The sequence below is a fragment of the Babylonia areolata genome, chromosome 16 (genome assembly GCF_041734735.1).
Source record: "Babylonia areolata isolate BAREFJ2019XMU chromosome 16, ASM4173473v1, whole genome shotgun sequence".
NCBI lineage: Eukaryota > Metazoa > Mollusca > Gastropoda > Neogastropoda > Buccinidae > Babylonia > Babylonia areolata.
The window spans coordinates 27,935,385-27,960,077 of NC_134891.1; the positions used below are offsets into that span (position 1 = coordinate 27,935,385).

The 24,693-nt window shown below is 44.4% G+C and overlaps 1 protein-coding gene across 1 annotated transcript in view; it reads right to left on the reverse strand.

Moving 5' to 3' along the window:
* LOC143291289 (NPC intracellular cholesterol transporter 1-like) overlaps nt 1-23,923 on the reverse strand; it is a 62,856-nt gene extending 38,933 nt beyond the window's left edge. The window contains exons 1-9 of the mRNA XM_076601135.1: nt 23,718-23,923; nt 21,928-22,081; nt 13,688-13,902; nt 11,457-11,639; nt 9,007-9,291; nt 6,388-6,555; nt 3,791-4,011; nt 2,884-3,016; nt 218-450 (exon numbers count right to left, since the gene is read on the reverse strand). Of these exons, the coding sequence (XP_076457250.1) occupies nt 218-450; nt 2,884-3,016; nt 3,791-4,011; nt 6,388-6,555; nt 9,007-9,291; nt 11,457-11,639; nt 13,688-13,902; nt 21,928-22,081; nt 23,718-23,786 (1,661 nt within the window). The 5' untranslated portion in view covers nt 23,787-23,923. The remainder of the gene's footprint in view (nt 1-217; nt 451-2,883; nt 3,017-3,790; nt 4,012-6,387; nt 6,556-9,006; nt 9,292-11,456; nt 11,640-13,687; nt 13,903-21,927; nt 22,082-23,717) is intronic.
* Nucleotides 23,924-24,693: the final 770 nt, after the last annotated feature.

Below are 24,693 nucleotides of genomic sequence, written 5' to 3' on the forward strand. Positions count from 1 at the left end.
GTGAGTGCCTGTGTTCATGGTTTGGATGGTAACTGGGAAAAGTATAGCAATGAACTGTTGAAAGGATATATGCAAATTCCGTATTTTCTGTCCACATAGGCACACGTGTGTATGTGTAGCAATACGTTTGTACATGCATGCTTGTGTGTCGATGGGCCGGGGAGCAAGGGAACCAAGAAGAAGAAGAAGAAGAAGAGAGGAAAGCGTGCAGACTGACTTGACGCAGAAGAGGAAGTGGTCCAGGTAGTCGGCCAGCACGAAGAAGCCGAAGGAGTCCATCACCTTGCGGTCCAGCTGCTTGTGGCTGTTCTGGAAGTAGTTGAGCACGCTCTCGATGGTGCAGTGCTGGTTGTCCGGCGCCAGGGGCTGGAAGCAGATGTCCTCCAGGCCGATCGTGCCGTTCTGGTACGGCGCCCGCAGGGCCTCCACCGCCAGCTGAAGGTCCAGCACCTGGGGGGGAGAAAATTACAGGTGTGTGCACTGTTGTTGTGTGTTTCATCAACATAGTGCCAATGGGGGTGCCAATGCACATGCAGGGGAGGGGGGAAAAAGGCACAGGACCTCAGTTTATTGTCTCATCCCAATGACTAGCGTCCAGACCACCGCTCAAGGTCAAGCGGAGGGGGAGAAAGCACTGGCGACTGTGGGATTCGAACCAGAGCACTCAGATCCCCTCGCTTCCTAGGCTGACGCGCTTCCACTAGGCCAACGCTCCGGAGTGCACACACTGCAAAGCGGTGAGCACGCAGGGCACCAGAAGATGCTGCAGGGGCAGACGCTGCCCCGTGGTGACGGGACTCTCTCTGGCTGCCTGAGCCTTGCTTGCTTGCGACGTCCCTCTTCAGGTGCCTTGGATAGCTTTTCTCGTGAGAACGTGCCAGAGTACGTACTCCTTCCTGCCGCTGCAGGGGAGATGTTGTGTGCACCGCTGAAGACTTGGTCTTTCCTGTTGTCTGTTTATCGTTTCCGTATGGTGACCTCTGTTTCTATGTCCCTACGTTAGTTCTCCCATCAGCAGCTTTTTTTTTTTTTTTCTTTTTTTTTCTTCTTTTTTTTTCCCCTTTGCATTGAAGGCTGTATTTCTTTTATTGAAACATCATGTATGACAGAATTTTGCACAGTTCACAATTTGCAATGAAGTTCAGGGATAATTAACTTGCAAGGGTATTTCTATTTTCATAATACACAAAGGACAAAAAGAAATAATGTAAAAAAATAAAATAAACAAAATTAAAATTAAAAAAACAAGAAAACGCACACACACACACACACACACACACAACAACAAAAAAACCCAAAACCTAATCATCAGTCACCAAAAAATTAATGATAATAATGACTGGCATGTATCAAACACATTCGAGCCCTCTGCACATTTAAGAACTATCTGTAATCAATGTCTTGTAAGACAACCACTTTGCTTTAAAGTCTTCAATGTTAGATTGCATTCTTGCATTGTGTTTTTCTATTTTTATTAACGCCGGGGAAATATATCTTTCAAAAAGCTGCTACAGTGGGCCTGCATTTGTCAAATTTGCATTTATAAATGTACATTTTAGCTTTTTTTTTTCTTCCTACTTTCACACACCTGACATTAATTTGCAATGTCCACACAATCAATGTACCGCCTCTCCTCAACCACCATGATGTGGGACACCAAACTGTGCACCCCCTCCACCCCCTTCCCCTTTTCCACCAGCACACCCCCACCCTTCCATCCCCTTCCACCCCCTCCCCCTTTCCACCAGCACACCCCCACCCTTCCATCCATCCCCCTTTTCCACCTGCACACCCCCACCCTTCCACCCCCTCCCCCTTTTCCACCAGCACACCCCCACCCTTCCATCCCCTTCCCCCTTTTCCACCAGCACACCCCCACCCTTCCATCCATCCCCCTTTTCCACCAGCACACCCCCACCCTTCCATCCATCCCCCTTTTCCACCAGCACACCCCCACCCTTCCATCCTTCCCTCTTTTCCACCAGCACACCCCCACCCTTCCAACCCCCTCCACCCCCTCTCCCCTTTCCACCAGCACACCCCCACGCTTCCATCCCCTTCCACCCCCTCTCCCCTTTTCCACCAGCACACCCCCACCCTTCCATTCCCTTCCACCCCTCCCCCTTTTCCACCAGCACACGCCCACCCTTCCATTCCCTTCCACCCACTGTAGCAGCTTTTTGAAAGATATATTTCCCCGCCATAAGTGTTGCCCTCTGGCAAAGTTTGTTGCTTATTTGTTTATAGTCTGTTCATCTAAGATGATGATATTGGACTGAAAATAAATGATACTATTCATGTTATTGTTATTACTATTTGGATTATTATCATTTCTATCATAATGAAGATGACTGTTATTATTAATTAGAAATCAACATTTCTGTATATTCGAATGAAAAGGGGGGCAGTTGAAGTGGAGGGCAGGGAGGGGGTGGGGCGAAAGGGAAGGGACTAAGAGAGAGAGAGAGAGAAAGAGAACAGAATGTGGAAAAGATAAAAGTACATAATGTAAAATGAAGAGGGTGAGTGTCAGTGACTGGAGAAAGAAAAAAACATAACACTGGAAGGGGGTGTGTGAGAGGGGGGACGGGGGAAGCCGGATCAGGACCAAAAAAAAATCAATCAATAATCAAATACTGTATGCACTGCTTCTGTATATTATCATCTGAAACAAACTGCCCTCTGGCAAAATTCTGTACACGAGAAATCAATCAATGCTAGATCGGTTCACAAACACACGCATGCACACACTGACTAGCATGTTGGGTTACACTGCTGGTCAGGCATCTGCCTAGCAGATGTAGTGTAGCGTTATGTGTGGATTTGTCCGGACGCAGCTCTTCCTCCTCGGGAGACCGACTGATACTGAAAAGTGGAACTGACCTGGTGGAGGAACTCCTTGTCGAAGATGGGGTGGAAGATGGTCTTGGTGGTGGCAGGAGGGGGGTTCTTGTGGACGATGTCGGAGTGGTTGCCCGTGCGCGTGATGATCAGCTGCTCTGTGCGGTAGAAGGGCCTGTGACACAACCACCCCCCTGTCATCATCGCACAACATATCACTGTTTTCAGCTGCTCTGTATGGTAAAACAGACTGTTACATACCATCCCATTATCATCACACAACGTATCACACTGTCATCAGCTGCTCCGTGCGGTAGAAGGGCCTGTGACATAACCACCCCCGTCATCACCGCACAACGTATCACTGTTTTCAGCTGCTCTGTGTGGTGAAGGGCCTGTATATATATGTATGCATATCTATTTATATGGATCTCTCTCTCTCTCTCTCTGTCTCTCTCTCTCTCTCTCTATATATATATATATACATATATACATATATATATCTGTATCTATCTATCTAGTATATATATACATATTTTTAACCAGCCTACATTTTATCTGCAAGGCATACAGACACTTGGGCCTACCTGCAACACAATGTAACTACTGCGATTTTAAGCTGATTAGTCCACGCAATGCTGTTTCAACGTAAAAACACGCACACGATTAGCTGATCATCATCAGATCACGTGAGACCAAGGTCAGTAGTGACTGCCCTGGCCCCGTGATCGATAGGTCCAGAGCGTCCGGGTAATGTTACGACAGGAAAAGCATGTGATTACGCTACAAAGCGGAAAAATTGACTCCTCGGAACGATTTCGACATTGGCCCTGACGTCCCGAACAAACTGCGATCAAACATAACAGAACACGGCAACACAATAACAGATGGCACCTCTGTAATCATGAACCCCAACCCCTCCAGACAAAGCAGCAGCAGCACCACTCACGCAAACTTCTCATCAAAGTAGTCCTTCTCCTGGCGGGCGCGGCTGCTGGGGGCGGACCACAGCAGCACGGGGTCGGTGATGACCTGGAAGGTGGCGATGCCGCAGGCCAGGGCCAGGGCCACCAGCACCCCCACCCCCAGCACCATCTTGGGCCAGCGGGCGCAGAAGCGGCCCCAGCGCCGGAAGGCCCGCTCCAGAGCCTTCTCCAGGCTGGCGCCAAGCTGACAGACACACACACACACACACAATATTAGTCTAATATCACTAATAGTGAAAAGACGCTAAACTAAAGAACAAACAAACACACAATATTAACATATAAAACTTTAGATATATATATATTCCACTTTGTTGTTCCTCACACACGCATGTATGATAGTCGTGTTCGACAATGACCACCAGAACAGCAGAGGAGGTAACTGCTGTCCCAACTATCTGGGCTAGAATATGATTACAGTGGAGAGTTGTCTTGCCCAAGTTACATCCCCCACTCTCTCAGCCAAGAGGGTTTTAGGACAGTCAGCATTGGGATGGTTCCCAAAGGCCCACTAGCCCCCAAGGCTGCAGCACTAAAAGCCAGTGCAATTTTGCCTCCTGGTTTGAGAGTCGTAGTCCTTCACAAAAGACTAAGCTCCTCACACACACACACACACACACACACACACACACACACACACACACACACTCACTCACTCACTCACTCACATACATACACGCTGTTGTCGTTTCTCCTTCACAAACGAAGATGACCATAAGCTTCTCACCGGGAGGGCCTGTAAATTAATGGCTGGTAAGCCCAATCCAGGCTCTTGAGGTGTCTGTGGCACTGCACTGCGTACAGGATCTTCTTGTTGTTGATTCTCCTTCACAAGCAAAGATGAGCATGAGTTTCACACCTCATGGGTGCGTAAATTAATGGCTGGTAAGCCCAATCCAGGCTCTTGAGGTGTTTGTGGCACTGCGGACAAGGTATTGTTGTCGATTCTCCTTCACAAGCGAAGATGAGCATAAGCTTTTCCCTGGATGGGTCTGTAAGTTAGTTTCAGTTTCACTTTCTCAAGGAGGCGTCACTGCGTTCGGACAAATCCATACACGCTACACCACATCTGTTGAGCAGATGCCTGACCAGCAGCATAACCCAACGCGCTTAGTCAGGCCTTGAGTGCATGCTTACATATTTGTGTACCTATGAAAGGGGATTTCATTTTACGTAATTTCGCCAGAGGACAACACTCTCGTTGCCATGGGTTCTTTTTCAGTGCGCCAAGTGCGTGCTGCACACGGGACCTCGGTTTATCGTCTCATCCGAAAGACTAGACGCTCAGTTTGATTTTCCAGTCAAACTTAGGAGAAAGGGCGAGAGCGGGAATCGAACCCACACCCTCACGGACTCTCTGTATTGGCAGCTGAGCGTCTTAACCATTCTGCCACCTTCCTCCTCTGTAAGTTAACGGCTGGGAAGTCCAATCCAGGCTCTAAGGTGTCTGTGGCACTGCGGATAGGGCTTTGTTGTTGTTGATTCTCCTTTGTAAGCGAAGATGAACATGAGTTTCACACACTTGGTGGGTCTGTAAAAAAAAATGGCCGGGTGTTAGTCCAATACAGGCTCTGAAGTGTCTGTGGCACTGTGGACAAGGTGGTGTTGATTCTCCTTCACAAGCCATGATGACCATGAGCTTCTCACTGGGTGGGTCCATAAATGGCAGGTAAGTCCTATCCAGGCCCTGAAGGGTGTCTGTGGCACTGCGGGCAGGGGTGTGCGTAGCTGGTGCTGTCCTGGCGTAGTTGAATCGAGTGCCTTTCTCCTTGTGCTGCCGGTGTTTCAGAATGGACTTGCCGAATCCTCCGCTCTTCATAAGAGGCGACGCCAGACCGGATCCGGCTTCTCCATGCTGAGCGATCAGAGGCTAAAGCTTCCCATGTGTTTGGGTCAGCATCACAGCGCTTGAAGGAGGCTGTTTGGGTCGGCATCGCAGCGCTTGAAGGAGGCTGTTTGGGTCAGCATCACAGCGCTTGAAGGAGGCTGTTTGGGTCAGCATCACAGGGCTTGAAGGAGGCTGTTTGGGTCAGCATCACAGCACTTGAAGGAGGCTGTTTGGGTCAGCATCACAGCACTTGAAGGGGGCTTTTCGAGAGTCTCTGTCACGTTCCCTCTGGCCCCTGGGGGAGCGCTTGCTTGCACAAAGCTCTCTGTAGTACAGTCTCTTAGGGAGGCACTCATCGGTCATGCGGACAACATGTCCAGTCCACTGGACAGCTGGGACTTCATCAGCTGAGCGTGAATGCTTTCCTTCCTAGATTTCTAAAGGATCTCTGTGTCACCTGACATATACCTATATGATCCTGTCAGCTGACGTGGATTAGACTTAGGTCTCTGTCCGAAGATAGGTGTGACATGAATGTCAATATTATCAACAATAACAACAACTAGTACTAATAGTATTAGAAGTAATAACAACAACAAAAATAGTAATAATCATCAAAATAATAACAATAATGATAATAACAACATCAATAACAACAGCAACAACAACAACAAAACACACGCCGCTGACATGCGCCGCGGCGACGGCAACCCACAACGACCGACCCCTCACCTTCTCGAAGCAGCTGAGCTGCGTGTGGGTGACGTTCTCCAGCAACCTGCGCTTGTGCTCATAGCGCTCGGCCTGGGTGAGGGGGGCGGAGGAGGACCCCGGGCTGAAGCAGTTGAAGGCGCCCGACCCGTCATCCAGGTCCCCATCCACGTCCAGACGCAGCGAGTCCTGAGGAAACGACGACGACAGGGGGAGTTTCGACTGATTGATTGATAGGGATACTTATACAGCGCCTATCCTCGGTCGGAGACCAAGCTCTAAGCGCTTTACAAACACTGAGTCATTTACACAACAGGCTGCCTACCTGGGTACAGCCGACTGACGGCTGCCATTGGGCGCTCATCATTCGTTTCCTGTGTCATTCAAGCAGATTTCAGGCACGCACACCTACACACTGCGACAAACATGTAGCATTTAACATTTTACGTGTATGACTGTTTTGTTTATTTACCCCGCCATGTAGGCAGCCATACTCCTTTTTCAGGGGTGTGCATGCTGGGTATGTTCTTGTTTCCATAACCCACCGAATGCTGACATGGACTACAGGATCTTATACATGCGTATTTGATCTTCTGCATGTGTATACACACGAAGGGGGTTCAGGCACTGGCAGGTCTGCGCATATGTTGACCTGGGAGATCGGAAAAATCTCCACCCTTTACCCACCAGGCGCCACCAAGATTCGAACCCGGGACCCTCAGATTGAAAGTCCAATGCTTTGACCACTCGGCTATTGTACCCGTCATATCCCTTGTTTGCTTTCGATGCACTGTACCGTACCATGTACTTAGCGCATTGGGTTATGCTGCTGGTCAGGCATCTGCCCAGCAGATGTGGTGTAGCGTGTATATGGATTTGTCTGAATGCACTGACGCCTCCTTGAGAATTTGAAGCTGAAACTGTACCATGTTAAAACTGATGCAAACCAAACTAGCCCAATTTTGGTTGAATACACAGTAACATGTCAAACTGATTTGTGTGAAACCCATTTTTGTTCAACATATTGTACCATGTCAAACTGATTTGTGGAAGACCCCATTTGGTTCAATACACTGTGCTATATCAAAGACATATATATATATAGAGAGAGAGAGAGAGAGACAGAGAGAGAGAGAGAGATGTTTTGTGTTATACCCCGTTTGGTTCAAAATACTGTGCCATTTCAAACTGATTTGTGTTTTACCCTCCTCTTTGGTTCAATATACTGTGCCATGTCAAACTGATTTGTGTTATATCCCCCTATTTGGTTCAATAAACTGTGCCATGTCAAACTGATTTGTGTTATATCACACTATTTGGTTCAATAAACTGTGCCATGTCAAAATGATTGGTGTTATACCCTTCTTTGGTTCAATAAACCGTGCCATGTCAAACTGATTTGTGTTATACCCCCTCTTTGGTTCAATATACTGTGCCATGTCAAACTGATTTGTGTTATACCCCTCTTTGGTTCAATATACTGTGCCATGTCAAACTGATTTGTGTTATACCCCTGTTTGGTTCAATAAACCGTGCCACGTCAAACTGATTTGTGTTATACCCCTCTTTGGTTCAATAAACTGTGCCATGTCAAACTGATTTGTGTTATACCCTTCTTTGGTTCAATAAACCGTGCCATGTCAAACTGATTTGTGTTATACCCCTCTTTGGTTCAATAAACCGTGCCATGTCAAACTGATTTGTGTTATACCCCTCTTTGGTTCAATAAACTGTGCCATGTCAAACTGATTTGTGTTATATCTCCCTATTTGGTTCAATAAACTGTGCCATGTCAAAATGATTTGTGTTATATCACACTATTTGGTTCAATAAACTGTGCCATGTCAAACTGATTTGTGTTATACCTCTCTTTGGTTCAATAAACTGTGCCATGTCAAACTGATTTGTGTTATACCCCTCTTTGGTTCAATAAACTGTGCCATGTCAAACTGATTTGTGTTATACCCCTCTTTGGTTCAAGAAAACTGTGCCATGTCAAACTGATTTGTGTCATACCTCTCTTTGGTTGAATATACTGTACCATGTCAAACTGATTTGTGTTATACCCCTCTTTGGTTCAATAAACTGTGCCATGTCAAACTGATTTGTGTTATACCCCCTCTTTGGTTCAATATACTGTGCCATGTCAAACTGATTTGTGTTATACCCCTCTTTGGTTCAATATACTGTGCCATGTCAAACTGATTTGTGTTGTAACCCCTGTCTGGTTCAATATACTGTGCCATGTCAAAATGATTTGTTTTGTTATACCCCCCTGTTTCATTCAATATGAAGTGCCAATGTCAAACTAATGATGATGCAAACAAAAGCTGATCAGTTTGCTCTGCGCAAACCTTGTTTGCCATCGGTTTGACAGGGAACTGTTTTACGACACTAAATTTTTTTTATTTTTTTTAAACATTTCATTAAACCTCCTTGGCATCTGTCTGACAGGGTACCGTTTTATAACACCAAATCAGTTCTTAAAAACATATTCTTAATGCTAAAAAAAAAATTTTTAAAAGCCTAAACACAGGCATGCAAACGCATCCTGCCCCGCCCCTGCGCCCCCTCTCACACACACACTCTCACACACACACACACACACACACACACACACACACACACCCCTGCACACACCTGCACCATGATGTTGTAGCAGATGGAGTAGATGCCAAACACCAGCAGGAAGACGATGTAGATGCAGGCGGCCACGAAGGCATAGCAGTCCACGTGCAGGATGGTGCAGGGGGCAGGAGGCGGGGGCACGGGTGGCAGCGGGGGGCAGGTGTCACGGCAGTCCTGGCAGGAGCAGGGCGCCGTGTCGTTGGTCAGGCCCCGCGAGCAGGGGATGACGGAGGCGTTGAGCGGGGTCAGGATCTCCTCGCCCTTGTGCGCCGGCTGGTCCGTGATGTTGAAGTTGATCTGCACACGCATGCACATGCACACACACAAACACACACGCACACACACATGCACACACATACACACACACACACACATGCACACACACACAAAGAAAACGATAACTAAGCATCATGGTATTCTGTGGAATCAGTGTGTGAATGAATACTTATTTCGTTCTGCCTACATCATTATCTTTTACATGCACCGGCTGGTCCATGATGTTGAAGTTGATCCACACGCGCGGGCGAACACACCGCATGCACACACACACACAACACACACACACACACACATGTACACACACACAAAAAAGGGGACTAATAACTGTGATAACTAAGCAGTATGATATTACGCAGAATCATTGTGTGAATGAATACTTATTGTTCTGCCTGTATCATTATCATTTACATGCACCAGCTGGTCTGTGATGTTGAAGTTGATTTGATCTGCACACGCAGGCACACGCGCACACACAAAGGAAACGATACCTAAGCATCATGATATTATGTGGATTCAAAGTGTGAATGAATATAACCGTTCTGCCTATATCATTATTTCCATGTAAACGAGGCATTATAATGCCACACGGATTCAATGTGTGAAAGAATTCTCAGTGTTCTACCTGTATCATCATTTCCATGTTAACTACACATTATAACTTTGCATGGGGTCAACATGTGAGAGAATATTTACTGTTCTAAAACCTGTTGCATCATTTTTCTGTAAACTAATCTTTATAATATCACGTGGAACCAAAGCAAGAAAGAATACTTATTGTACTGCCTATAGTATTATCTTCACGTAAACTAGGCATTTTAACATTACATGGAATCAACGTGTGAAAGAATGCTTACTCAAGTTACTGTTCTAAAACCTATATTATAATTTTCCCATAAACTAAGCTTTATAATAATATCACATGGAACAAATGTGTGAATGAATACTTGCTGTTTTGCCTGAATCATTATTTTGTTTTAAACTAAGCTTTGTATGAATTATAGAATCTATCATTTCTCAGCAGCAGAACTTCAGAGTGGTTTAAAAAAAAAAAATAACAGCTTTACAACCTGGGCAAAACAGTGAGTACAGCCCACAGGAGAATCATGTATGTTGTGTTGTGTTGTGTTGTGTTGTGTTGTGACGGGCGCCATAGCCGAATCGTTAAAGCGTTGGACTTTCGATCTGAGGGTCCCGGGTTCGAATCACGGTGACGGCGCTTGGTGGGTAAAGGGTGGAGATTTTTACGATCTCCCAGGTCATCATATGTGCAGACCTGCTAGTGCCTGAACCCCCTTCGTGTGTATATGCAAGCAGAAGATCAAATACGCACGTTAAAGATCCTGTAATCCATGTCAGCGTTCGGTGGGTTATGGAAACAAGAACATACCCAGCATGCACACCCCTGAAAACGGAGTATGGCTGCCTACATGGCGGGGTAAAAACAGTCATACACGTAAAAGCCCACTCGTGTGCATACGAGTGAACGCAGAAGAAGAAGAAGAAGAAGAGTGTTGTGTTGTGTTGTGTTGTGTTGTGTTGTGTTGTGCTGTGCAGTGCTGTGCTCTGCTCTGCTGTGCTGTGCTGTGCTCTGCTGCTTATGCATCACTTTTTTTGTACGGACAGATTTTTGTGTGTTAAATTCAGGCTGCTCTCCACCAGAGACAATGTATAAGCACAATGCAGCACCACTCCACATTGTGATTCTTTTTTCCTGTCTGCAACTGCATTTTCTTTCACTTTCAAGGTGATTTTTTTTTTCTACTTAAAAAAAAAAAAAAAAAAAAAATTTCATTCACTTTTTTTCAAGGTCAAGATGAAACTACTTTCATCAAATATTGATATCCGTGCAATTCTACAGCATACTGCCAAGCACAAACCTTTTTTTTTTATATATATATTTTTTTTTTATTTTGCAATGGGTTCTTTTACATGCATGCACTCGCTCTCTCTATATATGTCTCTTTCTCACACACACCATACACACCCCAACACACACACACACACACAAACACATCCCCCTACACACACACACAAATACACACACACACACACACACCAACCCCATCCCACACACACACCACACCATATCCCCACCCCAGACACACACACACACACACACACACACACCCACACTAACACACACACACACACACACACACACACACACACACACACACACACACCTGGAAAGGGGTCTGGGAGTTGCTGGTGCTGCCCATGTAGTCCAGCCAGTTCTGAGGGGTGCACTCGTCAGCCGAGCGGCCACACAGGATGCCGATGGCCCGCTCGTTGGCACTGGGCATCTGCACGTCCCGGCACGAGTTGAACATGCCCACTGCAAAGCTGGGGGTCAGGTAGTAGTCCACCTGTCACCGTACACATTGCTTTATTATTATCATCATCATCTTTTTTTTCTTTTTTTTTTTTTCTTTTTTTTTTTTATCATTATCATCAACACATCCCGGCACGAGTTGAACACCCACACCACAAAGCTGGGGCTCAGGTAGTCGTCTACCTGTCACTGTACACATTATTATTATCATTGTTGTTACTGAATCTTAGTATTATCATTATTCGTAATTACTATCATTACTGTTATCATTACTATCTTTATCAACACGTCTCGGCACGAGTTGAACATCCCAATTGCAAAGCTAGGGGGTCAGGTAGTCGTCCACCTGTCACCGTACACATTATTATTATTATTATCATCATTGAATCTTATTATTATCATTATTACTATTATCATCATTATTATTATTATTATTATCAACACGTCTCAGCAGGAGCTGAAAATCCCCACTGCAAAGCTGGGGGTCAGGTAGTAGTCCACCCGTCACCGTACGCATTGCTTTATTATTATTATTAGTGTTATTATTATTATTATTGTTGCTGTTAATATTATCATTATCATTATCATCAGCACGTCTCGGCACGAGGTGAACACCCCCACCGCAAAGCTGGAGGTCAGGCAGTAGTCCAACTATCACCGTACACATTGCTTTATTATTATTATTATTAGTGTTATTATTATTGTTGTTGTTGTTATTATTATTATCATTATCATTATTATCAGCACGTCTCGGCATGAGGTGAACACCCCCACCGCAAAGCTGGAGGTCAGGTAGTAGTCCAACTATCACCGTACACATTGCTTTATTATTATTATTATTATTAGTGTTATTATTATTGTTGTTGTTGTTATTATCATTATCATCAGCACGTCTCGGCACGAGGTGAACACCCCCACCGCAAAGCTGGAGGTCAGGTACCAGTCCACCTGTCACCTTACACATTATCATCATCATTGCTATTATTATCATTATCATCACTGCTACTATTATAATTAGTTAATTTTATTATTATCATTACTATTGTTGTTATTATTATCACCAAAATCATTTTTAATTTCATTATTTATTATTATTAAATTATCATTATTATCATCATTACTATTATCATCAGCATTATTATCATTATTATTATTGTCATCTGGAGTAAGAGATGCTGACTTTGTTGAGGCACTTTTTTTTTTTTTTTTTTTTTTTTAAACATGTTAATCAGTGCAAGTGCACATAAAGGGCATAAAATGCTTAAATGCCAACTTGGAAGAAGAAGAAAACCAATGCATACAATAATCATACAAGCACTCACACATGCATACACACACTACACATCCCCCACTCAACATTACCAAAACCTCCTCCTTCTTCTCCTCCTCCTCCTCCACCACTCAACATTACCAAAACCTCCTCCTTCTTCTCCTCCTCCTCCTCCACCACTCAACATTACCAAAACCTCCTCCTTCTTCTCCTCCTCCTCCTCCCCCACTCAACATTACCAAAACCTTCTCCTCCTCCTCCTCCTCCACTCAACATTACCAAAACCTCCTTCTTCTCCTCCTCCTCCTCCACTCAACATTACCAAAACCTCCTCCTTCTTCTCCTCCTCCTCCACTCAACATTACCAAAACCTCCTCCTTCTTCTCCTCCTCCTCCACTCAACATTACCAAAACCTCCTCCTTCTTCTCCTCCTCCTCCTCCTCCACTCAACATTACCAAAACCACCTCCTCCTCCTCCTTCTTCTTCTCCTTCTTCATTGTTGTCAACATTATCATTATCATCATCATGATCATTATTACTATTAAAGTACTAATACTACTACTATTATCACTATTATCTAAAGGCATTTCCAGAGCAGGGAGGCAACTGCAGAACACTACCCCTCCACCTCCCCCCGCCCCGACGCCCCCGACACCACCCCCGCCACACAAACACCAACACCTCCACAAACCACTTGACATATAAACACAGCACCTCCCACCCCCCTCCACCCACCACCGCTAACCCCCACCACCACCACCACCACACCCCCAACCCCCTCCCTTCCCCCCCCCCCCCCAACACACACACCTCAACGACTTCCGTCTTGTTGGTCACGGGGTCCTCCTTGAACTTGGTGGGGTAGACAAACTTGCTGTGGTCGGGGGCGCAGGTGAAGTAGCAGTAGATGTTGAGGAAGTTGTGCAGGCAGGAGGGGCAGCGGCCCAGGGCCTGCTTGGGCACCCCCATGTTGCTGGACAGGGTCAGCATCTGGTCGTCCCCACAGCACGTCACCGTGTCCTTCCCTGCCGCCCCGCAGAGCACACAACACATGTAACGCAAGGTGGTGGCTCCTCAGTCAATCAGTGTGTGTGACTGAAGGGACGGACCACCACCACAATACACAGGGTTCGAACGAACCCAGGGGCCCACAGCAGTCCAATGCTGCAGTTTCAGTTTCTCATAGGAGGCATCACTATGTTTGGACAAACCAAAGCCATATAAATACACACACACACACACACACACATTTTTTTTTTTTTTTTCACTACACCCACATCTGTTGGGCAGTAGCATAACCTTACGCACTTAGTTAACTAATCAGGCCTTGGGTGCAAACATGTATATATTTGTGTAACACTAACTATCCGAGCAGATTCCTTCCAGAGAATTTTGCCAGAGGACAACACTTTTGTTGCCATGGGTTCTTTTTCAGTGTGCCATGCGCGTCGTTCTGCACACGGGGGGGGGGGGGGGGGGGGGGGCCTCAGTTTCTGAATTCCACGGTCTTATCTGAATGACTAGATGCTCAGTTTGATTTTCCAGTCCAACATGGGAGAAAGGGTGAGAACGGAACTGGGAACATGCCACAAATGTGGAGTGATGGCCTGGAGGTAACGCGTCTGCCTAGGAAGCGAGAGAATCTGAGCGCGCTGGTTCGAATCACAGCTCAGCCGCCGATATCTTCTCCCCCTCCACTAGACCTTGAGTGATGGTCTGGACGCTAGTCATTTGGATGAGACGATAAACCTAGGTCCCATGTGCAGCATGCACTTAGCGAACGTAAAAGAACCCACGGCAACAAAAGGGTTGTTCCTGGCAAAATTCTGTAGAAAAATCCACTTCGATAAGAAAAACAAATAAAACTGCACGCAGGAAAAAATGCAAAAAATTGGGTGGCGCTGTAGTGTAGCGACGCGCTCTCCCTTGGGAGAGCAGCCCGATTTCACTCAGAGAAATCTGTTGTGATAAAAAGAAATACAAATACAAATACAAGACAAAACAAGGTAGTCCTCAATCTGATGAAAGGGACCAACAAAACACCCAGATTTGAACCCAGGGCCCTGAGACTGAAAGCCCCAATGCTTTAACCACTCCGCTGTTGTGCCCACCCATGCCTGACCCACCAAAAATCTTACTTACTATCAGATACAGATGACGCTGACAAATCAGGAATGGAAATTTTCAAGCATTTTCGCAAACACACTGTACATTCTTTATGACTGTGATGTTGTGTAAGTATGTACATCATACCACATGTATGCACGGCATGTTCTTCATCGTTCCAACACACTGGCTTGTGACAGCCATCTTTTCAGCTGAGCACACTTTCACACACACATACACATGAACGAACACACACACACACACACACACACACGCACACAAACACTCTCTCCCTCTATCTCTCTCTGATACTAAAATAGAGACAAAGTGTAGCCTATTTCTACTGCTACAATGTGAATGTAGGTAACTTCATATCACACAAATATCAATATATTTTGCAAATGATATCATAATTATTTCCTATCATTTGGTGGTGAAATACTACCTACTACATTATCATGTCCACGAATCCAGCTGAAGCATATTGATTCTGAATTTCGTGAGGAGTTGTAAACAGGCAATACTGCTGGCTTCGTTTTGTTTCAGTTTCAGTTTCTCAAGGAGGCGTCACTGTGTTCGGACAAATCCATACACACTTCACTACATCTGCTGGGCAGAGGCCTGACCAGCAGCACAACCCAACGCGCTTAGTGCATGCCTTGAAACGCATGCACACTTGTGTACCTATCAGAGTGGATTTCTTCTTCAGAATTTTAAGCCAGAGGACAACACTTTTGCTGCCATGGGTTCTTCTTCAGCATCAGGAGTGTATGCTACACACAGAGCCTCCATTTATCGTCTCACCCAAATGACTAAAATATCACGTTCCGAGTTTTCAAACTTGGAGAGAGAAAGGGCCAGACCTTCATGACATGACTACTGTACTGGCAGATAAGTGTCTTTCACCATTCCACCACATTCCTCCATGTTCTGTTTCAACTGTACAGTTTCTGTCTGCGACATCACAGTGCTCAACCACGGCGGACAATTCCAATGAGATTTCAAGGCAGCAGACTGGTTGACTGTGCTTTCTTGGTTAAATGATATCAGCATGTGCGTGTGGTATCATGCCTTTTTTTTTTTTTTTTTTTTTTATATATATATATACTTTTTTTGGAAGGGGAGCTGGCTATATCTTCTTTTTAAAATGCAAAATAATGTTTCATTTCGCATTCAAATGATTTTGCATGACTCTGCAACTTTTAAAACTGTGCTTTTGGGGACCTTTTTAAAGTTCAACGCGAAGATGAACAGCTGTGAAGCTGCGTAAATTAACTACAAATATCTCGGTATATCACACACACACACACACACACACACCACACACACACACACACACACACACACACAGCCTTAAAAGGTCACACGACAACAAAGGTATTCAATAATCTGGTGGGATTTCAATTATCTTCAATAGCAAAAATAAAAATGTCACCACAGTTAAAAACCTGAGCATTCTGTACCTAATTTGATGACACTGAAAAAGACTAGGGTTTGGATGTTGTTGTTGTTGTTGCTGCTGTTTCTGCCCCATCCTCTGCACTGCTTCAGTGATTCCATGCCGCTCATCCATTGTCCCTCCACCCCACCCCCCATGACCCCCACCCCACTCACCCCCCCCAACCCCACCCCCCACCTCCACCCACAAAGCCAGGACCCAGTTTATCTGACGCAGTCTCAGTGCAAACAATCCACAGCTGAACTATGGATGTTAGGTCACCAAGCGATCATGTACCAGAGGTGAGACCCTGTGCTGCTACTGAGTCAATTCAGCAGTGTTCAATGGTGCTTGCTCTGATTCAGCATATATATATATATATATATATATGCAGGACACCGCCTGAGCCCCAAATGACAACAATAATTGCTTAGTCAAGACTTAGAGCAAGACTGAGTGAGCGTCTCCTTCAGAGTCATATGGAGCAACACTGAAGACTCTGACAGGAACTCGCTCCAAATAACGAAGCGGAGGGGGTAATCAAAACTGAGAACACTAGGACAGCATGGCATAAAAGGCCAAAGAATCTTGGACTTTCTTTTTTTTTTTTTTTTTTTTTTTAGTTGATGACAACCCTGAAAAAGCCAAGTCAACAATAACATACATAACTCAAGATACAATGAGTATGCCAAGTGGCCCGAACATGATAACCAGAGGTCACTGGTGATGGCTGACTTTCGGTGGATGCTGATCTCTTACTCTCACTCTTAGATAACCTATTCCCCTCATTTTTTTTTTTTTTTTTGGCGTCACGCTGATTGCGAACGCTGCCCTACTCGGCTACTGACAACAGTGACAATGTGACAATCACTCCACATCACATCTCATGATCCAAGCAGTCGTCAGTTGTGAAGTCACGCCACACATGAATTCTGTTCCTGTTACTAATCAATGAGTCATGGGTCATAAGAATGCACTGTTCAAGTAACTGTGATAATATGTCACTAAAAAAAAAAAAAAAAAAAAAAAAAAAAGCCAACAAAAACAACCTCGCTGAATACTGAATGGGTGTGGCACTGCCCAGCATGGCTGGTACAGTATGAAATGAAAGAAAGTAAGAAAGAGACAGACGTACATAAACCTGTAGAAAAAGACAGTGGTGTCACAGGGCCAAAGACTGATTCAACACACACACACACACACACACAAAGCACATACACACATGTATGCACATGCATGCATAAACACTCACACACATCACATTTCTCACATGTATACACACACACACACACAGAGTTACACACACACACACTCACACACACATACACACACACACACAAAAGCACAAACACACACACACTCACTCTTCCTCACTCCTTCATTAAATTCATTCCAATGACTATCATAAAATTAATATATATATATATGTTTATTTCAACTAAACTATGCTTATTCAAGTTATCGATGCCATCAAATGATGAAGATACTACGCACAGTTAAAAGATTGTTTAATACAGAACATTTCAACTGAAAGAGAGACTTGTATCCTGATTGTTGCGGTAAATGGTAATGTGTATGCCTTATGGCGATTACATACTTTTTAATGACAGTTGACACATGTCAAATTGTGTTACCACCCCCTATTCATGCATGGAGCTATGGCATTAATTGGCTTAAATGAATAAATCAACTGTGTCCAAGGGTCTCTCTCTCTCTCTCTCTCTCTCTCTCTCTCTCTCTCCACTCAGTCTACCTATGAAATTTGACCCGCCTTTCACGAGGTTTGCTTCCCTGCCCCACATGCATACAATAAATAAATCATTATTATACATGCATATATATTCAAATCATTTAATGTCAACACGTACGCTGACTATTCATCTTCGATTTCTGACCCTTCATCTTCAGCAGCCAGAGGTCATGTGCCCTCTGGCATTCCCAACCAATCTTGACCCAAGGTTCGGACGAGGATGTTAGGTTCGGACATTCTGACAATGAAAACTGATAGGCACAACAGCCAAGCAGTCTAAGAAAGCATCAGACTTTCAATCACAGGGTCCTGTACTGCCTCCCCACACCCCTCCCCACAACCTCCCTGATTGGGAGAGGGGGTGTGTGAGGGGTGTGGGGAGGCAGTACAGGACCCTGTGTGTGAGGTGTGAGGGGAGGGGCAGGGGGGGGGGGAGGCGGTGGCCTGGTGGGTTTAAGGTGGATCACACTGTGCTTTGTGAGATGTTTTTTCCCCCATCTCCTATGTAAACAGATGTGCACAGACCTGAATCTCCTTCATCTTGACATATGTATGCAGAGGATCCCCCCCTCCCCCCTGCCCACACACCCCGTCCCCCCGTCCCCCCACCCCCCAACCCCACCATACACATATGCATGCACGCACACACAGACACACAGGTATATGCACAATCAATCATCAATGATACAAACCACACGCACACACACATATATATGCACCACACACATATATGCACCACACACACGTACACACACACGCAATACATTTCTTATCGAGGGCGGTGGAGAGAGCCACAGAGAGGGACACACACACACACACACACACACACACACACACAGTACACACACAATACATTTCTTATAGAGGGGGGTGGAGAGAGCGAAACACACACACACACACACACACACACACACACACACACACAAAGGAGTGAAAGACACACATATACACACTGTGGCCATTAGGCAGCACACAGAAAGGAGCAAAGTCCACTGCCTCAGCTGGCTAATCACAGCCACAACACACACACACACACACACACACACACTCGCTGACACAGACCTGGATCAATTCAATGCCTGTCTCAACAATGCCAACCCCACACTGCCACAGAGAGTGATCTAGTGACCACAGCACCCTGGCTATCTTCATCCCCCACCACCCTCCCCACCCACTGTGTGTCCAGTTTGTCCTCTGGCTCTACACACCACCCCCACCACACACACACACACACACATATACACATAAAGGAAACAAAATCTCACAGTCATATGATACATGGCAGACCTTTGCAGAATCCCTGACATGTCCTTTTCATCAACAAGCCACAGAGAGAGAGAGAGAGAGAGAGAGAGAGAGAGATAGCTAATGCATGCAGCAAAAAGAAAAGAAAATAATTCACACAACACAATCTTCATCCTGGTAAGGGACTGAGCCTATATGTGTGATATTGAAAGTACAACATGGATATAATATTATCAGTAGTAAATATATCCATACATGCTGCAAACCTTACAGATACAAATTATTTTCCATTTAAATTCCACAACTTTTTCTTCTTTTTTTTTTCTTTTTTCTCTTTGACTTGCTTAAGAATGAGAACGGAGAGCGTCTATCTTGTCCTGTTGTTTATCCCTGGGCTGGATGGAGTGAAGACAAGATTGCGAGCGTTGTGCGCGAGTCTGCCTGGAGTATGAGCTTGAGTGAATGTGGCAGTGTGATAGCTTTGTATGTCTGTTACTGAACAGAACTTTGTGTGTTATGTGCACTATGTTTGTTTTCTGTTGTTGTTATCGGTTGTTGTTTTTTTTAAACATCTGGCAAAACATTGATGTGATGATCACTATCAGAGGCATGGCCTAGGTTTATATGAACATGGGTATGCCGTGCTTAAATTTTCTCTTCCAGGTTTTTATTTTGTTTGTTTTTTCAGTTTCTGTGGGACTGATATTTACTTCTCTGGGGTTTTTTGTGGGTTTTTTTTTGTTTTTGTTTTTTTCAGCCCTGACATGGCCCTGTGTGGCCAGCTGGTCTGCAAGCCATTCTCTGTCTCCATGTAAATGCCCCACCCTGTTGACCCCTCATCACTTATGTCAGCCCTGACAGTCCTCTGATCGTGACAGTCCTCTGATCGCAAGCACCAACTGCTGCCCCAATAACATCATGGGACCTGATAAACGTAACTCACTTCACAGTCACCCACACACACACACACACACACACACACACACACCACACCACACCACACCACACACCCACACACACATAAACACATGAGATAAACACGTTATCCTGTATACTATAATACTGCCCCAGATAAATCCAGTTCACACCACGCACAGCGACACAGAAACTGATAAAACACTGATATGGGCCTGTTACACTCATAAGAACCATGCATCGTATGATTTCCTTTACATAAATGTATAACCTAACTGCTAAGATAACAATCAAAAGTCCAAATATCAGATGCAGTTCTCCAAGTCCAAAACAGCTGGACGCAAAACAGAGACAACTAAATGCCATACCGCACACACACACCTCTCAGTGTCATCCACAACTAAACCTTACACAACAATAATTCTGCTGCTTCCTATCATCATGACAGTTTTCTTGCTTTGTTTCTGTGTTTCAGTTTATATTCCTTTAATGTTTTCATCAATATGTGTCTAAAAAAAATTGACATAAAAAGACAGATTGGGGGGTGGGGGGGGGGGGCAGGGAGTTGGCAGGGGTGTGGAGGGGGGGGGGTTGTTTTTATCCAAGTACACAGATATATATATATATATATATGCGTGTGTGTGTGTGTTTGCATACGTGGGGGTTTGGGGGTGGACAACGTCATGAAAATGTGTCAAACAAAATTATTTCAAGATGGATCATTAACAGTTTTATACTTTCAGTCCACAGAAACTGAACTGCTACGACAAAAATGACTAGTTGTAAATGTGTTCTTATCAAGCTGAAAACATTCCTTCTTCCTTGAACACCTTATCAAGGGCCAAACAAAGAAGGGAAAAAAAAAAAAAACACAAAAAAACAAAACATGCATCACTTCTCAAACGCTGACATGCACGGTAGGTTGACAAACAAAAAACATCCCAGGCAAGGACTGATGGAGCCTCCTTTCTTATGGTGAATCCGCTAACTCTGAAGGAGAAACCACACTTCAACAGTTCAAGGTCAACCTGACTGATTTGAAAGAAACAAGGGAACAGCTATCAGGAAGTAGTACACAAAGCATGACGTGTCCTCTATGCCCATATTTCACTCCTAGACATGTCTCTATGAAGCCAAGGAACAACAACTATCACCAAGAATAATGAAGCAATGTGTGCCTGAACACAAGAAAAAAGAAAAAAGAAAAAAAAAGCACACACCACACTTCAAGCTGAAGGCTCTCAAAATTTCCATTTTCCTATCAGTTTTCACACTTGTAAAAAAACACTTCTTTTTTTTTTAAAGAAATCTGGGAAAACACACACACACACACACACACACACACACACACACACACACACAAACCACACCTTCACCCACAACTCCACACCATGGTCCATCCTTTTGTCAGTAAATAAACTGGCCTCCTGTTCAACAAGATGGAAGCAAGGTAACATGAAGCATAAACCTGAGGGTTCAGCATCATGTTCACTTTGGACCTTAGAGAAAAAAGGCTGCACTTGCTCAAGTCACCTTTTTTACCCCCTGAGAAAATTATCGTCAAATCACACACACACAACACAAACACACACACACCTTTGTACAAATCTGGGCAGTATTGCTGGTAGAGATCCAGGGCCTGGGCAGTCTTGAAGGGCTTGGCGGTTCCATTGTAGTAACAGTTGATGGGCTTTTTGGTGGTTGGTTCAATGCCACACTGGCCATACCATATGCAGTGACCCTCCTCCCCCTGCAAGCAGTGACATTATTGCAACAACATCTGAGTGTCACGTCACTGGTTCTGGGGCATTTGTTGATTTTAAATTTTCAATTAATTTGACATACAAGTTGGGGATAAAGAGAGCAACAGATCTCTCCACCACCACCACCACCACCCCCAGCTCCCCCCATAAACACACACACACACAAACACAAGCACGAATGCACATACACACAAATGCACATGTATACACATGAATGCACACACACACACACACACACACACACACACACATGCACCCACACCCACACAAACACACATGTGCACACACAAACACATGTGCATAAAATATCATTATAATATATGTATACATACATACACACACACCAAATAAAAAAGCATGAGCACACACATACATATAATATATACAAATACACAGACACAGACACACACACACACACACACACACACAATCATATTCATGATACACATACACCACTTCTATAATCAACATCATCATCATCATTCATCAATCGTTAACATCCTGAGCATCAACACTGATATTGAGGAAAAAGCGCTGTAATCGAGTAAAAGGACACAGAAATATAATTATAAATATAATACATCATCATAAAGCACAGATCTAGAGCCACCCTACAAATAAAGACTGTTGCATTATACACATTCATTTTACTATAACAGAAAACACACACCACTGTCTCAGTGTCTGCTGCCTATGTAAAGACAAAGGCCAAGGTATCTAGAGGACAAATCAGGAGGTTCACTCTTCTTTGCTTTCAACAAGGCATCCTAACTCCTTCTCCCAACCCCAAAAACATCATAGCTATCAGTGCATACAGATCTACCAATTCAGAGAAAATGTGCATTCATGAGTAAGTCATTTAACAGCAAAAAGCCTTCTCAAAAATGGATGAAAATATGTATCTAAGATCAACATTGAAGAAAACCAGTGTAAGTTGTGCATCCGGATATCTCCTCATACAAACACAACAGGATATGAAGTTGTTCAACCAGTTTCTCTCCCCCCCCCCCCTCTCTCTCCCCCTCCCTTGATCCCTCACACACACACACACACACAGTGATACACACAGAGTAATGAACCACGTCGATGTGCGATCATCTGTGTGCTGTGCAGCTGTAATTTATGAGATCCACAAAAAACTTGCCTGCCCTAACAAGTCCTCAAACTACAAGAATATATTAGAATAATATTTTGCATGTGTGGCTGTGTGTGTGTTTGTAAAAACTGTGTGTGTGTGTGTGTGTGTGTGTGTGTGTGTGTGTGTGTGTGCGCGCATGTGTGAGTATGTGTTGTAGAATTATTCATTCAAACTATTTCAGATGTAGTACTTCTGTAATAAACTTTCACAAAACTACAGAACTTTACACACAAACAAAATGTGCGTGCAATGTGATCACATAGGTTCAATTTACCATTCAAATATTCGTCCCAACAACAGACAATGGCAGTTGAAAACAATGTCACTTGACTATCATGTTTGCTACTGTTATCACATGTCAACTGTTATTCACATATCTTTTTCTTTTCTTTTTTTATTCACATGCCAATCTATGATGAACACTATTTCAAAATTCATCGGTAACCAATCTGGCTTTTGCTGTGGGTCTTATGACAGCCACTTACTGTTACTGTGGTTGTCCAGGTGAAGCAGACGATGCAGGCAACAATAACCAGATTCTTTAGGACATCCATCCTGCCCAGTATAAGACTGCAACAGTGGTAAAGCCAAACAAGTCTGATGACTTGTGAGTCGGTTCAGCCAAAGTGAAGTTGCTTGTCATGTACCAATGGGTGGGATTGTAGGTTATCGCCAACCGACTCTGAACCGGAAGTCTACGATCGTATGATCATGTGGGAAGACTCGCTAAATTTAGAACGGGAGTGCACAACGGAAAGTGAAATTATACAATCATTAAGCTACTTTAAGCATGGTATTTCGTGACAAATTTTGTTATGTTTAAATCAACATTGTTTTTCATCACACATTTTGATGAAGAAATGTGGATGAACATGGAAAACGTCGAAAATAGCGAACTGTGATACTATCCAATGACTGCTCCTGTCAGCAACATATTTGCATAAGTCCAGCCCACCGTTATGTCAGTCACTTGATGTGTGCAAGTGTGTGTGTGTGTGTGTGTGTGGTATTTTTATCGTCTGCCTTCTGTTCAACACCTCTGTCGTGCGGACGTGAGAAGAATTTTCCGCTCTGGTTGACGAAGGTGCTGTTTGTTTTTCAATTTCTGAACAGTTTAGAAAAGGGTGTTTCTTGAAAAATGCTGCAATCAATACAGCTTCCTTATCAACCTGGCAACGTCTATCACAAGGAATTTTCCGTTAGCACCCACAATGGCCTAGAGGTAACGCATCCGCTTAGGAAGCTAGAGAATCTGAGCGCGCTGGTTCGAATCACGGCTCAACCGCCGATATTTTCTCCCCCTCCACTGACTCAGTAGACCTTGAGTGGTGGTCTGGACGCTAGTCATTCGGATGAGACGATAAACCGAGGTCTCGTGTGCAGCATGCACTTCAGTAGTGCACGTAAAAGAACCCACGGCAACAAAAGGGTTGTTCCTGACAAAATTCTATAGAAAAATCC